The sequence below is a fragment of the Notothenia rossii genome (assembly GCF_949606895.1).
Source record: "Notothenia rossii genome assembly, chromosome: 3".
Taxonomy (NCBI): Eukaryota; Metazoa; Chordata; class Actinopteri; order Perciformes; family Nototheniidae; genus Notothenia; species Notothenia rossii.
Genome location: NC_136901.1, coordinates 37,312,258 through 37,327,268, shown reverse-complemented (window position 1 = coordinate 37,327,268; position 15,011 = coordinate 37,312,258). Strand labels below are relative to the sequence as shown.

The 15,011-nt window shown below is 42.0% G+C and overlaps 2 protein-coding genes across 2 annotated transcripts; both read right to left on the bottom strand.

Moving 5' to 3' along the window:
- Nucleotides 1–421: 421 nt before the first annotated feature.
- LOC307034517 (trace amine-associated receptor 13c-like) lies at nt 422–1,513 on the bottom strand (the record flags this gene model as incomplete). The annotated part of the gene is made up of 1 exon (XM_079673344.1): nt 422–1,513. One exon carries the CDS (start codon nt 1,511–1,513, stop codon nt 422–424), a length of 1,092 nt encoding a protein of 363 aa, XP_079529470.1.
- Nucleotides 1,514–11,628: 10,115 nt separating this feature from the next.
- Nucleotides 11,629–15,011, bottom strand: LOC307032591 (E3 SUMO-protein ligase ZBED1-like). Its single transcript, XM_079670682.1, has 2 exons — nt 14,761–15,011; nt 11,629–14,328 (listed from the first exon to the last, which is right to left on the bottom strand). Exons 1-2 carry the CDS (start codon nt 14,978–14,980, stop codon nt 12,632–12,634), a joined length of 1,917 nt encoding a protein of 638 aa, XP_079526808.1. The 5' UTR covers nt 14,981–15,011; the 3' UTR covers nt 11,629–12,631.

Sequence of the window (15,011 nt, the reverse complement as noted above, 5' to 3'; positions counted from 1 at the left end):
ATACACGGATTGTTAACCTACTCTAGTTTCAATGACAAAAAATAAACAATTGTTCGCATTTATTCATAGTAACACCTTTAGTTATTCAAATTTCCATAAAAACAATAAAGTTCCTTATGTTGTAAATGTACGTTCGTTTAGATAGTGGTATTTACAGATTGAAATATTTTGACTTAATTGTAATTTTTACAATCATAATGACAATAAACTGGAATGCTCACCAAAAATCTGTCACAGGAAAATAAGGCATTAGTGGTGTAGTACATTTCACACTTTCATTGGCTGAGCAAGAGAGATCAGCGGCACGAAAAAAAGCATAAGCGTCCATGCATCTTTCATCTAGGTTTTGTTTTATCTGTAACACATGCATTCAAAACGGCTCTTAATGCAATAATTTCCATACAAATACTCACCACTACTTTCATAAATTTGTAAGCACATTTATGGTTGAAGAATGGGGGTTAAGTATTTTCAGATTGACAATAAGATAAAAGCATTTCTTAAACCAAGTGTAAAAGAAGGCATAGATTATTGGATTTAAGGTTGAGTTGAAGTAACCCAACCAAAGAAAAGCCTCAAAGACGGCAGCAGGTGTGTTAAAGCCAATGAAGGCATCGATTATTGAGTTAATAAAAAACGGCATCCAACAAAAGATAAAGGCACCAAGCACAATACCCAGAGTCTTTGCAGCCTTATGCTCAGACTGTTTAACCAACCCTTTGTCGTTTGAACAATTGCCCATATCTCCAATCTTTCTGACATGCTCTTTTGCCACGATAAATATTTTAGTGTACAGACAAACCATAACAGTGCAGGGAAAGAAAAAGGCAATTACACCGTCCAGGATGCTCCAAAGGGGGTTAAAGAGAAGGTTACAACTACCAAGGCACTTTATCGATTCCATATACTCCTCTAACCCTACTACGTTAGCCTTTGAGTAAAGTACACCATAAGCGAAGACGGCAGCCAACGCCCAGCTTGCACATACCATAATCCACGCCACTGACATGGTGATATTCCTAGAGTAATGCAGAGGATTACAGATTGCTTGTTGCCTGTCCACCGCAATACACACTAGGTGGAATATAGAGACAGAGGTAAGAAACATATCAACACTTGAGTGAAGCATACAGAAATCATCCCCGTAAAACCAGCAGCCATGAATGGTCCGACTGGTGCTGAAGGGCATCACAGCGAGACCCACAAGAAGGTCCGAAAGAGCAAGAGATAAAACAAGCACATTGGTGGGATTATGCAACTGCTTGAAATGAGCTATTGATACCATGACAATAAAGTTCCCTAAAATGGTAACCAGCATACATGAAACAAACAACAAGTAAAGTGCGACTTTGCTCCCCGCATTGAACTGATCCGTAACACACGAGGCATTAGAGCCCGGAAAACAGAACTGCTGCTGAGAAAGGCCAAACGTCATGATGGAGCCAAAGTTATAATGCAGAGCCTCAGCAGAGACACACAGATCTGGGTTAGGGTTGATGGTTGTCTTAGCCATGCAAATAAACAACATGCATACACAACGCTTTCCAGTATGACGTCCTGGGCCATCCAATCAGAGAGGGTTTCATCAATGTATGAGAAACAGCCTATCACACAATATTTTGTGTTTTAGCAAGACTGACAAACAAACAGTTATGTCATTTTTATAACTGAGTAAAGAACATTTTGTAAAGACTTACGCTGCAGTTGACATTTCCTTGTGTTGAAAAGTGATGGGGTCATCAGAGGTCAGAAGATTTGAACTGGTCTTCAACATATACACTTTTAGGCAGTGTAATTTGGGGATCAAAGTCAGGTTGGAGTAGAAGATATATACCAAAACGGGGCTATAAAACTGATGCGTACATGCGCAATCATTATTTTGGTGCGCAGGCTTTTTAAAAAACCTTTTACAAATTGTACTTTTGGACCAAATCAGCCTTCTCAAAAGGTGTAGGGGACATCCCCAGTTTAAATGACACATATGGAACATTTGCAAATATTGCAGTCAAAATATATTAAGTACAAAACTAAATGAATGAATACATGTTTTGAGCCATATTACTTGAGCTTTAGACCAAACAATTACAATGGGGGGCAATAGCAATATACTATTAGCTCTTGAGTTTGAGTTTTTAAGCATTTGTTGCTACAATTGAAGCACCAGGCTTCCTGGAGTATACCATGAATAGTGGTTAAACAAGTGGTTTAACACATGTACACTTTTTAAGGTTATCTCTATTATGTTAATTAAAAAAGTTGTTTTTCAACATCAGAGTCATTTCTTGCATTTAAATAACTGTTTTGATGTGTTCCAGTCAGGCTTTCGACCGCACCACAGCACTTAAACTGCTCTTGTTAAGGTCTTCAATGACATCCACTTAAACACAGACAGTGGCAGACCTTCGGTGTTAGTATTATTAGATCTTAGTGCTGCATTTGACAATGTTGACCACAACATATTACTAGACCGACTGGAAAACTTGGTCGGACTTTGGGAAACAGTTCTGAATAGGTTTGAATCCTACGTAAGGGACAGAAAAAACATTGTTTCCAAATGTAACTCTAAATCTGAGTTGACAAATATGACATGTGGGATTCCTCAAGTCTCCATCTTAGGGCCTCTTTTCTTTGACATCTACATGCTACCAGCTATGCATATGACACACAAATGTACATAACCATTTCACCAGGAGACTATGCTCCGATTCAAACACTGAGTAAATGCATTGAAAAAATAAATGACTGGATTTCAATCAGGAGAGACGTGATGTATGGAATACATGTTTATTATCGGGTCACATTATATAAATGAAACATAATGATGACAGTTTATAACAAGTGAATGAAATGGTGTTTGGCGATTAGGCCCAGGTTTTGTAGGATGTCATTCGGGAAGGGAAGAACCGTTTCAGATGAACCCCCCCGGGTCTAGACACTGGTGGTGGTGATAAGTGGTTAGGTCCGGTTGGAAGGGAGAAGGTTGGGCTTGGCCCTGAGTTGGAAGCAGGAGGCGAAGGGGTGGAGGAGGGTTGTGCGTTGACACCTGGAAGACAGCTGATGGAAAAGGGGAGAGCATATATAGAGGGATTAACAGGTGCGATGATTAGGCTTGTGAACGGAGGGAAGTGATAGGTTAGCTGAGGAGTGGCGCTCCCTATCATTTAGTGAAGGGAGCGAGTATTGCCATGACGCGCAATACAAAGTGATAGGTCTTCCTGCCTGAACTTGCGCTGAGCTTCATTTCAATCAGGAGAGACGTGATGTATGGAATACATGTTTATTATCGGGTCACATTATATAAATGAAACATAATGATGACAGTTTATAACAAGTGAATGAAATGGTGTTTGGCGATTAGGCCCAGGTTTTGTAGGATGTCATTCAGGAAGGGAAGAACCGTTTCCGATGAACCCCCAAAAGAAGTGAAAGTATGAAGTACTGAACGTGATGAAATCTTACCTTATGGGATGCAGTGGAAATCTATGGATGAAATGAGAGGTTAATACATGTGGGGATTTAGACATACTGATGCCTCCTAGGCATCCTCCCTGGACGTACAGGGCTTCCTGGACGTACAGGGCATCCTGGACATACAGGGCGTCCTGGACATACAGGGCGTCCTGGACATACAGGGCTTCCCGGACGTACGGGGCATCCCGGACGTACGGGGCATCCCGGACATACGGGGCGTCCCGGACATACGGGGCTTCCCGGACGTACGGGGCATCCCGGACGTACGGGGCATCCCGGACGTACAGGGCGTCCTGGAAATACAGGGCTTCCCGGACGAACGGGGCATCCTGGACGTACAGGGCATCCCGGACGTACGGGGCATCCCGGACGAACGGGGCATCCCGGACGTACAGGGCATCCCGGACGTACAGGGCATCCCGGACGTACGGGGCAACCTGACTTCGCAGGGACACATTTTATATAGACCCGAAGGTTACAACCTGGACGTACAGGGTTAGACATGCAAGGATAAACATGAGCCGCGGGGCGAATATACGTGCTGACATGCTAAGAACCAACACCAGTTATATGCATACGTACCAATTTGAAGGTTGGAGAGACCTTTGGATAGCCAGCACGGCACTGGGGTTCGGACGAATGTAGGATGAGAAGCGGTTGTTGTAGGGAAGAGGAACAATTACCTTGATTGCGGCAGGTTTGCTGCACCTATCCTGAACGAGCCCTGAAATGCTCTTAAGACACCACCACCAGTTATATGCATGTTTACCAGAGGTAAGCTGGAGAGATCTTGGATAGCCGGCACGAGCCGATGCCCGGCGAAGAGGGAGATGTAGACAATGTAATGCGGCTGTTAGCTTGAGTACAATGATGCATGAATATCGTACCCTGCTTAACATAAGCCATGTGAGCATGAAACCAAATATATGAGTGCAATATGAGCAGCATGAAATAATATTTGCTTAGGTAAATGCTGAGACATGACCCATGATATAGGCAGGGCTCAACGCTAACTTTTAAAAGTGGTTGCCAGGCTGGCAACCAGGCATCCGCTTTTGGTTGCCAACTGGAAATACGGTTGCCCTTTTTTTTTTATACCTTATATTTTAAATAATTAAGATGCTATACAGTTATACATCAACTTAATAATGAACATGTGACACAAGAATGTTCAAATGCTTTACAATAAGTAATTAACGCACTTATTTGAACCTAAGTGGTAGTAAACTTGTCCACCCTCAATTGCTGGTATACAAAATACCAGTAGTGCTGCTGTTGTCCTGTTCTTCATAGATCCCTCACAAATGAATTGAGCAAGTCACCAGTTTCTTGATCATCCGTTGTCTCCCTTTCAAATGTGGGTTTTCTTGACCTTTGTGCTGACCCCCACCATAGACCCATTGCCCCTTCAGCATTGAAGTCTTGGATTGGCCAGACTAATACATTTCTAATGTTAAATAAATGAAAACCATTCATAGTTAAACATTTGATATTAATTATTGATGCTGTAAATTACCTTTAATATGTCTAACTATATTTAAAATGTGTTACCTTTTTATAGAAGTGATTATAATTTAATGCAACCATTTTCTATGGTAAAGTTTCGTTTTGCACTTTTATTTTGGTAGTAATAAGATCGGGACTCTTATTTTGAAGGAACTTTTACCGGAAGTGAATGGAAAACATTCCTCTTTGTTTTTCGTTCGGGTTTTACCTTACGCTCCATCAGTTGAATCACTTTGAACATTCATTGGAGAAGTTGAGGTGTTGGCTGAGCTTTTTATCACGCAGTCAAGCACTTATTTTTGCTTCGCCATTTTGTTGTAAAACAAACACACAGCGCACCGCGCACGCGAGTAAACGTGCATCGCTTTCTGGCTCCGTAATCACGCCAATGCACGTGCAATTTAAGTATCAGGTTCCGACTGGTCACAACAATTAAATATCACTCTTAAAAACGAATATGAACATTTATCTATTTTGGGGTGCACGTTTTGCTGTCCTTATTTCTTATGTTAAAAACTGGTTGCCACTGATGGCAACCAAAGTCCAAGAAGTGGTTGACATTTTCCGAATGGTTGCCAATGGCAACCTGGCAACCGTTACTGTCGAGCCCTGGTATAGGACTAGCTTAATTAGCAGTTGAATTACGCCACAGTGAGACGTAGATGCTGATGTGCTGGTTGGGTGATTAGACTGTCTTCTATCATCTTACATGAGCTTCTCTTTCTCCCTGAAAGAAACCCCCCAAAACGGATGGGCAGCATCCGTGGCTGTGTTGAAGCTTGAAACAGCGGTACTTACTGAGCATTGTGACAGGTAGTAGTTACCCGAACTGCATTACTCCATGCTGTAAGGCGTTACACCCGTTACGGATTGCGCCGAGGCTTCGGAGCGTGTGTCGAGTAATCCCCGAATCTTTTTGTGAAGCATGTATCGAGGCTTGTATCGTTTTGGGCCAGTGACGTCATCGATGACGAACGAACCTCGCTGCCTGTCGATACCACGTGACTGCTTCGGGGAGCGATTCGGATCATTTGAACCGTTGAGCCACAACGCTCATAATACCCATGGATGTATAACAAGAACCATATTACCCCTCCTGTACCCGGGTCCGCTGGTGACACGATGGAATTAAAAGCGCTCAGACCCTCACTTATATAGAGGTCGGAAAATGTCATAAGCATAAATAAATGTCGGAATAAACCATGAATAAATAAATGAATAAATGCAGATTAGATATATCCAGTGTTTTTGGGTAGATTCAGCGTGTGGGCTGTGGCTCAGCTGGAAAGCAGCCGACCCACGACCGCAGGGTTTGCTTATAGAAGCTACAGCTAAATGAGATAATGCAGTTAATAAATGTATTCCTGATATGGTTTAGCCTTCTCAAGCTACAACGTGGTTAAGTTTATGAATAATATTAAGGAATACGAATCCCTCTTTGCAATGTTGACCAGCCTCCTATAGGCTTTTCAATCACAATCGTTCAACTGGAATGAAAACAATATTGTTAACATGAAAATAGGATTTTATGTTCGTTGTTTAGAGTTATTCTAAGGCTTTACTCATTGGGAACCTGGTATGAGATAGAGCACAACTGTTGAGATTTCCAATTTGCCTGTTTTACACGCTTTGACCAACAGGGGGTTTATGTTCAAATGAAGCCCATGATGAAGCCTTATGAGATGAACCCTTTGCGAACTAATTGGCTGGAAAGCTTCAAAGCTTCATAAGGCTTCATCTCGCCATCACTACCTGCTTGCCACCTAAGACGCACTTAGAGACCAGTACTGCTACTGAGCCGGAAGGAGAAGTAGCTTCGATGAGATGTAGCTTGAGCCCTGCCTGCCTGCGAGAGGGGTTGTGGTTGAAGCCGGAAGTGAGTGAAGCTTCGCAAGCGATGAGGGCCCGTTCCGCGTGAAGGCCGGAAGCGTGCATTTGAGCGGCCCTGATGCCAGTGATGCCCTCTCGAGAGACTGAAGGCGTGTGTCAATTGTTTGCCTGAAGTAGCCCATTTCCATTAAGCCGGAGGAACTTCCGTGGAGCTCAGTATCCTTGTCTTTTTCTTCCGCGTCCGGGTTTGCGGGGTGGCCGGCTAGAACCGCTAGCCAACTGGGGAACGCCGCCTGTAGCTTAATCCGCAAGACTGCGGAGCTGATGAATATATACCCGGAGCTGGGACGAAGCCCTGCTGCTGCTTGCGCGTTGACACCTGGAAGACAGCTGATGGAAAAGGGGAGAGCATATATAGAGGGATTAACAGGTGCGATGATTAGGCTTGTGAACGGAGGGAAGTGATAGGTTAGCTGAGGAGTGGCGCTCCCTATCATTTAGTGAAGGGAGCGAGTATTGCCATGACGCGCAATACAAATTGATAGGTCTTCCTGCCTGAACTTGCGCTGAGCTTCATGTGTTAGAACTTTCGTCAAATAAACAAAGATAAAACTGAGGTAATTGTTTTGGAGCCTTGGAGGAACTAATAAAAGTCAGCGCTGAGCTTCAGTCAGCAATGTTCAAAACAACAGATAAAGACAGAAATGTGGGTGTAGTCATGGACTCTGACCTTAATTTTAACAGTCACATTAAAACAAAAGTCAGCCTAATATCAATTTAAGAATATATCGAGGATGAAAGATTTATGTCACAGCTGATTAGGAAAACTTGTCCATGCTTTTATCTTCAGTAGAATCAACTGTAATGGTGTCTTTACAGGTCTCACTAAAAAATCTATTAGAAAGCTGCAGCTAATTCATAACGCTGCTGCTCAAGTCCTCACAAACACTAATAAAGTGGATCACATCAGTCCAGTTCTGAAGTCTTTACACTGGCTTCCTGTGTGTCAAATAATTAATTTTAATAAAGCATTGAATGGTTTAGGCCCAAAATACATTTCTGATCACCTGCTAAATTATGAACCATCCAGAACTCTCAGGTTTTCTGGGACAGGTCAGCTTTCTGTCCCCAGAGTCAGAACTAAACATGGAGGAGTTCAGTTATTATGCTCCAAATATTTGGAACAAACTACCAGAAACATGCACGTCTGCTGCAACTCTTACTACTTTTAAATCCAGGCTGAAGACTTTTCTTTTTGTCGCTGCTTTTAATTGAACTATGCATATCTTACTGTACATTGCACTGTAACCTTTTTTTCATGTATTTTATACCTGTGTTATTATGTTTATTTTATTATCTTTGCTTTTTAATGAATGTTTTTAAATGCCATTTTATAATGTGTTTCCGATGCACTATTTCTTAATGCTCTTAATGTCTTCCAATTTTTAAAAGCACTTTGAATTGCCTAGTGTTGAAAGGTGTTATGTAAAATAAACTTGCCTTGGCTTGTTTCGTGAAATTAATTTTCTTTAAATCGTTCCTTTCTCAAACATCAAAGATGCTTCTGGTCTCCTTGTTTTGAGATGAACATTAAACATCAATGGCCTCTATGATTATCTTATTCTACTCTCAGAGTGGTATTGGGCATACAATGTATAAAGTTAATTTTTATAGTCACTGAGACGCCATTGGTTTATACTCTGTTCAAACAGATCAGAGTATAGAAAAGTAGTCGTTTTTAATATGATGTCTTTATCCTGTGAGAAAAAGTCAAATCAAATATGGAGAAAACATGCTGCTCTACAAAGAAAAAAGCCTAGAGTTGTGAAAACAACTTTGACACACAAACAAGTACAACTTTTACTGTGTGTCTGGAGTAACAATTAACACAACGTAAACACCAATTAGAAGTGTGAAAGATGGTCTGGTGGGGATGCAGGCAGCCGTCAGCCTTCTCTCCCGGCTTATCCCACCTTTAAGAACTAGGATCCCTTTAACACTGTGTGGATTCTGGCACCTCCTCAACTAGGGAGCTCATTATTTTCAGGTGTTTTGGAGTGACTTATTATGGCAGATTAATGTATGACCTGTCACATGAAACAAAAACATCAACACTCTTGACAAGCCAAGCAATCGTAGTTTAGTTTGAATGATTAGGATTTTAGCTAGACATGTGATTTTCATTTTTTAGCAGAAAGTTGTCATTTTTCTGTCCATTTTCTCAACTAGTTCAAATTCAAAGACTGGAGATAGGAAAATTAGGATAACAATAGAGGTTTACATTATAGGACTCAATAACAGAGTGTTGAATGCTGGACACTGCTCACACTCAACAACCGCCATTTTAAGTACGTTACTTTTTTTCCGTACTTCATGAAAGTACCACTTTACTGGTGTTGGCAACAAGCCACCAGTTTACTCCTGATCGTGCAAAAATAACGTCAAAGTAATTCTGATTCAACTAACAATTAACAAGCTGTAAAAAATAAACAGCAGACACAGACACTAACCTTTTATTACAAATGTTGTTGTTTTTTCAAAGAAGACAGCTCATGCTGCTAACTAGATTAGCATAAACACAGTCTGCGGTTGCTTTAGCTAAAAGTTAATACTGCTAACAGACTATCCTAGCTAGCTAGCAGCTAGTTAGCATGTCTATGCTTGTTGAGCTGAACAGATAAAAGGTTAGTTATTGCAGGGTTGCCAACTTTGGGTACCTGGCTGGAGTGAGATTTTGATATCATGGGTTTGATTACACATATGCGCACTAAATGACTGCTATCGTGTCAGTAGCGGGACTTTAGCATATATATAGGATATATGTACAATATATACAAATACACAATATTGGACACAGACTATAAAGGGCACAACGTTTCATTCACTAATGAAAGTCAAACACATGTTTGTTTCCACTGTTTTATTGTGTGCATAGGTCTGTCGCGATAAGCAATTAATTGACTTATTGTACGATAAATAAAAATTAGCTCAATAACTTTTCTGACCTCGATAAATTGCCATTTACACATGAGGATTTGACTAGCAGTTTAAAAGGATGTACTTGAATTATTATTATATATTATCATTATGTCAGTGGTCTAAAATGGTCATACAACGGTGTCGACAATATTATCGTTTATCGCAATAATTTCTGGGAAGATTTATCCAACAAAATTAATTATCGTGAGAGGCCTATACACACACAAATCTACAGACTTACTCCACTCTCACTCTCATATACTCTGACTCTATTTTGGCCTAGTAGAACAATAAGCAGCAAACTTTTACTTTTTTATAATTTCTACTGGATCTTAGATCATGCGCAATACGGGTCGGATTGACCCACCGGCTCCCACTGCTCTGCTGTCTGTTAACGTTGTTAAGAGTGGTTGGGGCGTATCGACAGCTTGAGCAGCTTTCAACTCAACATTGTAAATAACCAGCCAAAGACGATCGCCGGTTCATCTTGTTTTTGGCGCGAGAATAGTTTGGGCAGCGTGAGAGCGTGAGATTGAGAGTGAAAGCATGTGTCACACGCCAGATGCGTGAGAGTTGGCAACCCTGAGTTATTGTCTCTTTGCTATTAGTTGGATGAATTGGAATTACTACTGTGTTGTTTTTGCTCAAGCTAACACAAGCTAAGTGTGAAGTTGGTAGCATTTGTTGAGCTTCCTAGTTTAAAACGGGCTAAAAGGGCATTGTGGATTTAATATATTTAATGAAATCAAATGAACATTTGTTTAAATGTAAGAATGGTCAAGTAACATTTATTAATGGCCTAATGAAGTTGAGCCTTTTAGAAAAAAAGGTATATTTCTTTATATATTTTACACAATGTTTTCATGCTATTTTGTTTCATAGTGTAGTCCAGGGGTCGGCAACCTTTTTGATATGAAGTGCCATTAAAAAAAATAATTGTTATCAGCGTGCCAACGATCGAGAATTATCAACGCGGGGGGGGGGGGTTGAGGAGCTTGACGCTCGTCAACTATCAGCAGGAGGGCGGGGGAGCCTCGCTTCGGTGAAGCAGTGTGTGTGGACCTGTCAGCGCAACTCACATGATGCCGAATTTAACAAACACAGTTAAATAATTGGTTTAAACGGCATCATAATAAAGACGATCGTCCGTTCTGTGATTCTCCAGAGCACACATACTATGATATTAGGGTCATGCAGAGTGAGATGAGATCGCTGTCCCTTTAAGAGAGAGAGAGAGAGGGGGGTGTGGCTTGTGCATGTGTGTTTATGGATGGTAGAGCGACAGTGAGAGAACCTATGGAGAGAACGTGTGTATGTTTCTGGAAGTGAAGCGAGGAAGCAGAAAAACAGTTGTCTGTGATGTATTTTGTGAAACAGAAGAACAGCTAAATAAATGCAACGGCCTCCCAAGAAGGGCTCGCCTCTCTCTAAAGTGGGTTATTGAACCTGAAGCTTGTTGCTTCTGCCCTCCTCGACTACGGTCTGGGAGTCGACAGGAAAGTTCAACACACAGATGGCCAGTCCGCTCCTTTGTAGCATATTACGTCGATGAGAGATGAGCAGATCGCCACTGGGCTTTCAACTAAATACACAGCCACGCAAAAACTGCGGCATTTGTATAGCTCCTTATGGGTACTGCAATTAGTGAAGTGCTTTCCTCCGTGGTGAAACGATCAGCACTGCACCACGGAGGAAAGCGGCAGAATGTCACCTGGAGATAAAGAGAGCGGGGCTGCATTGCGTGCATGGCTTCCTTCCGCAGGTAACGGGGAGACGCGCTCTGGCTGCGGTCTCGTTCAGGATCCGAAAATACAATTTCAATATTTTTGCACACTTATTCCACTTATTCCTAGTGTGCCACTGGTTACGGTGCCGCGTGCCAATGCTGGCAAGCGTGCCAGGGGTTGCCGACCCCTGGTGTAGTCCGTTTCTGTTCAACATTGAACCCATTGAACACATGAGGCTCCATAGTTTCATTTGCTATTTTTATTTTAAGTGGGTGTCGTTGAATGTTTAATGGACACATGTATGAAGTTATAAAGTGAAGTAGCAACTACATGCTAAGTGCTAAGAGTAGTTTGGGTTGTAGGTGATTGAAGTGATAGCAGAGAAAAAATAAAGGCTCGTACTTTGATACATATCTGAATTTATCTCTGCCTCGAGTAAGTTGCATTTTGTATGTTGCAGGTGTTGCACAAGGCTGCTGTGCTGTACATTCCCATGGGAGGGGATGTAGGGCAAGGGACAGAAACATCAGACAGGATTAAAAAGTCTAATAATACTTTATTCCGAGTGTTCTTGCTTTTCTCTTTGGAAGTCATCACATAACGGCATTGTAATACACAGTTTGGTTGCATTAAATATTATTCATCTGCCGTAGTTCTCTATTTATAGAGCCCTGATGAGAAGACTTCTGGACAAACTGGAAGAAATGCAGCCAAAACAGAATATGTGACATTAGTGCTGTGTACCTGGACTCACATTCAGGTTCAGGTCCGGACTCAAGTCCAGAGGTTCAGGTTCAGGTCCGGACTTATAAGTCCGGACTTGTGTCAAGTTGTGTGAGTAACTAAAGTGAACTTATTGTCAGCTAATTATCAATTGAAAATAAACTCATAATCAACTCAAATTCAAACTTGTCAGGTTTATTGTGCCCCCTTCCAACTTGTGTCTACACCATGTATTTTCTAGAACTCTACATGTGTTACTAACTACACAACACAACTACATACATAGTGATGTATATACAAGACTCAATATGCAAGAGTACAAGTCTATGTGTTCTTGTTCAAGAACAACAGCATATTGACATTGTCTGGGTGAAGTGTTGCTCTTTCGGCAGACACTATATCACCAGCAGTGCTAAAGACACGCTCGCTTGGTACACTCGTACCAGGATCAGGTACTTCCTTGCCAATGTACTGAGCAATGGTAGCTCATCAGATTTCCCCCCCCAGAAAGCAATAATATCATCTGTTGATTTCAGCTTTGGCATGCATTTGAACTTCAGGATTTCTTGTTGAATACGTAGTCGGACAGGCAGGGGTGGCTCAATGTGGGTCACTATGAAATCGTCTTCATCTTGGAATATTTCCTCCATGGCTGTTAGCTTTGCCTTCTTAGCGGGAGGAGGTGTGTCAGTGTCACGAAGACCATCCTGTTTGACCTTTAGTGGCAACTGTGGCATAGCTCCCCCCTCCTCAGCTTCCTTCTTCACCTGTACTTGGGCCTGGGCAACTTCGATTTTGTTTGTTATCCGATCCCACACATCCACGGTCACAACAGGGGAACCCTTGAACCTGGGGTCTAGGGCGGTAGCCTCTTGAAGGAATTCTCTCCTTGCATCATCCTGGTACCGGGTAGATAGATCATTCCTGATTGCTGATTTGATGTCTTTGATGAACTTCTCATCTTCTTCTTTTTCAGCCAGATGGACTTCCAGTTTGTCGATCATGGGGAGCACCTGTCCTGATGTTGGGCGTTTCTCAGATGACATGGCCACAGTTATCATGTAAGGGAGCTTCATCGCCTCCAAGAAGTGTTCCATCCTCTCAATGTCCTTGTCTGTGCATTGTTGCAGCTTCTTAAAGCTGTCTTTCTTCTTAAGTCTCTTATCGAATGATGCAGCCACTATTGCTGGGTACTGTTCCACAAATCTCTCGACCATCATGTAAGAGCTGTTCCAGCGGGTTTTGCAATCCAGGATTAGGTTGTGTGATGGTCTGTCCAGCGCTTTCTGTTTCTCCTTTAGCACAATCTTGCCAAGATATGAGTTGCGGAAAAATATGATGGGAGGTCTGATGACAGCTAGCATTGTGCCTACAGTTGGCACATTCATGGCCTTCTGTGTGGAAAGATTCAGAGTGTGGGCAAAACATCCTAGAGACAGTGGAAACCCTGCACTAGTAGTAGCATTGACCATGGCTTTTGCATTGTCAGTGGTCATTACCTCTACTTTGCCCTTGAGGCTGAAGTCTTCCAAACACTGTCCAATCTCGGCCGCGATGTTGTCCCCTGTCTGGGAAACTTCTGCCTTCAACGTTTGTAGGACTCTTACTTTCATCTCCCAGTCTTTCATGTAGTGGACAGTCAGTGTTAAGTAATGGTCAGCCACCCTAGATGTCCAACCATCTCCAGTCAAGGCCGCGTACTCCACCTCTTGTAGCTCAGTCTTGAGATTGAGAAGGGCTACTTCGTACATCTTGGGGAGGAACTTCTCTGATACTTCTCCACGACTTGGGACTTTGTAGGATGTGTTCAGCTCGCTTAGGAATGCCCGAAAGTATGTGTCTTCCACGATGGAGAATGGGCGCAGTGATTTTACAATGTAATGACACAATCTGCCGGTTATCTTATGCTGTTTCTCTGCAGGCATCTTGGTAAGCTTTGCCAAGGTGAAAGGCGTTACAGTAGTGCTGGCCACAGTGGAAGTGGAACTTGACGTTGACGGTAATGAATCTAGTGATGGTAAGGCAGGTGTCCCAGTAGTGGCAGTGTGGGACACAGGTGGGGGCTGTGGGGCACGTGGAGGTTGGGCCTTGGCTGAAAGCAAAATAAAATTGATTAACCAATTAACCAAAGCATAGTCCTACTTTCTCAGGGTTACTGTGTAAATAATAAAGGAAATAAGAAATCTTTAATATATTATTACTTGTTTATTAGTTATCTTGCCAGGTGATCATGCAAAATAAATAAGACTATCATAGATTTCATAATACCTACCGTTGCAAACTTGCCATGATTTAAAAAAAAATGTAGTATTTAAGAATCAGTTGATAATACTAATATATAATATATATATATAATAATATAATAATAATAATAATAATAAAAGATGACGCTGAATAAACGCCCTAGTCGGCTAGTCGGACCGATGCTACTACTAGTATATCTTGCTATAATGCTAAGAATGCCAATTTTTTTACAAGCCTATTTCCTGAACTGAAAATCCTCCAAAAGTATTGTTCAGCTTACCTTGATCGTTGTTATTTTGGTCGCCAAACATCGCCGCCAATGTGGCTGAGGCCGCATGTGGAGTTGTTTCTATTTTGTGGTTTCTCCTCAAATGCCTCGCTATGTTCGATGTTCCCCCAGCGCACTTGATCACGTTCCCGCACAGGTTACACTTCGCAGTATCTAGCGGCAGTTTCGTCACATGGTCCCACACCTTACTGGATTTAAAGCACCGCGGCATTGTGTTTACATACAAAGGAGTTAGCTTAGCT

Bases quoted from the DNA above. Each gene is read 5' to 3' on its own strand.
- LOC307032591 (XM_079670682.1), bottom strand. From the start codon at position 14,980: ATGCCGCGGTGCTTTAAATCCAGTAAGGTGTGGGACCATGTGACGAAA. The intron at 14,329-14,760 runs GTAAGCTGAACA...TTTTGCTTTCAG, and splicing joins CCAAAATAACAACGATCAAG to CCAAGGCCCAACCTCCACGT.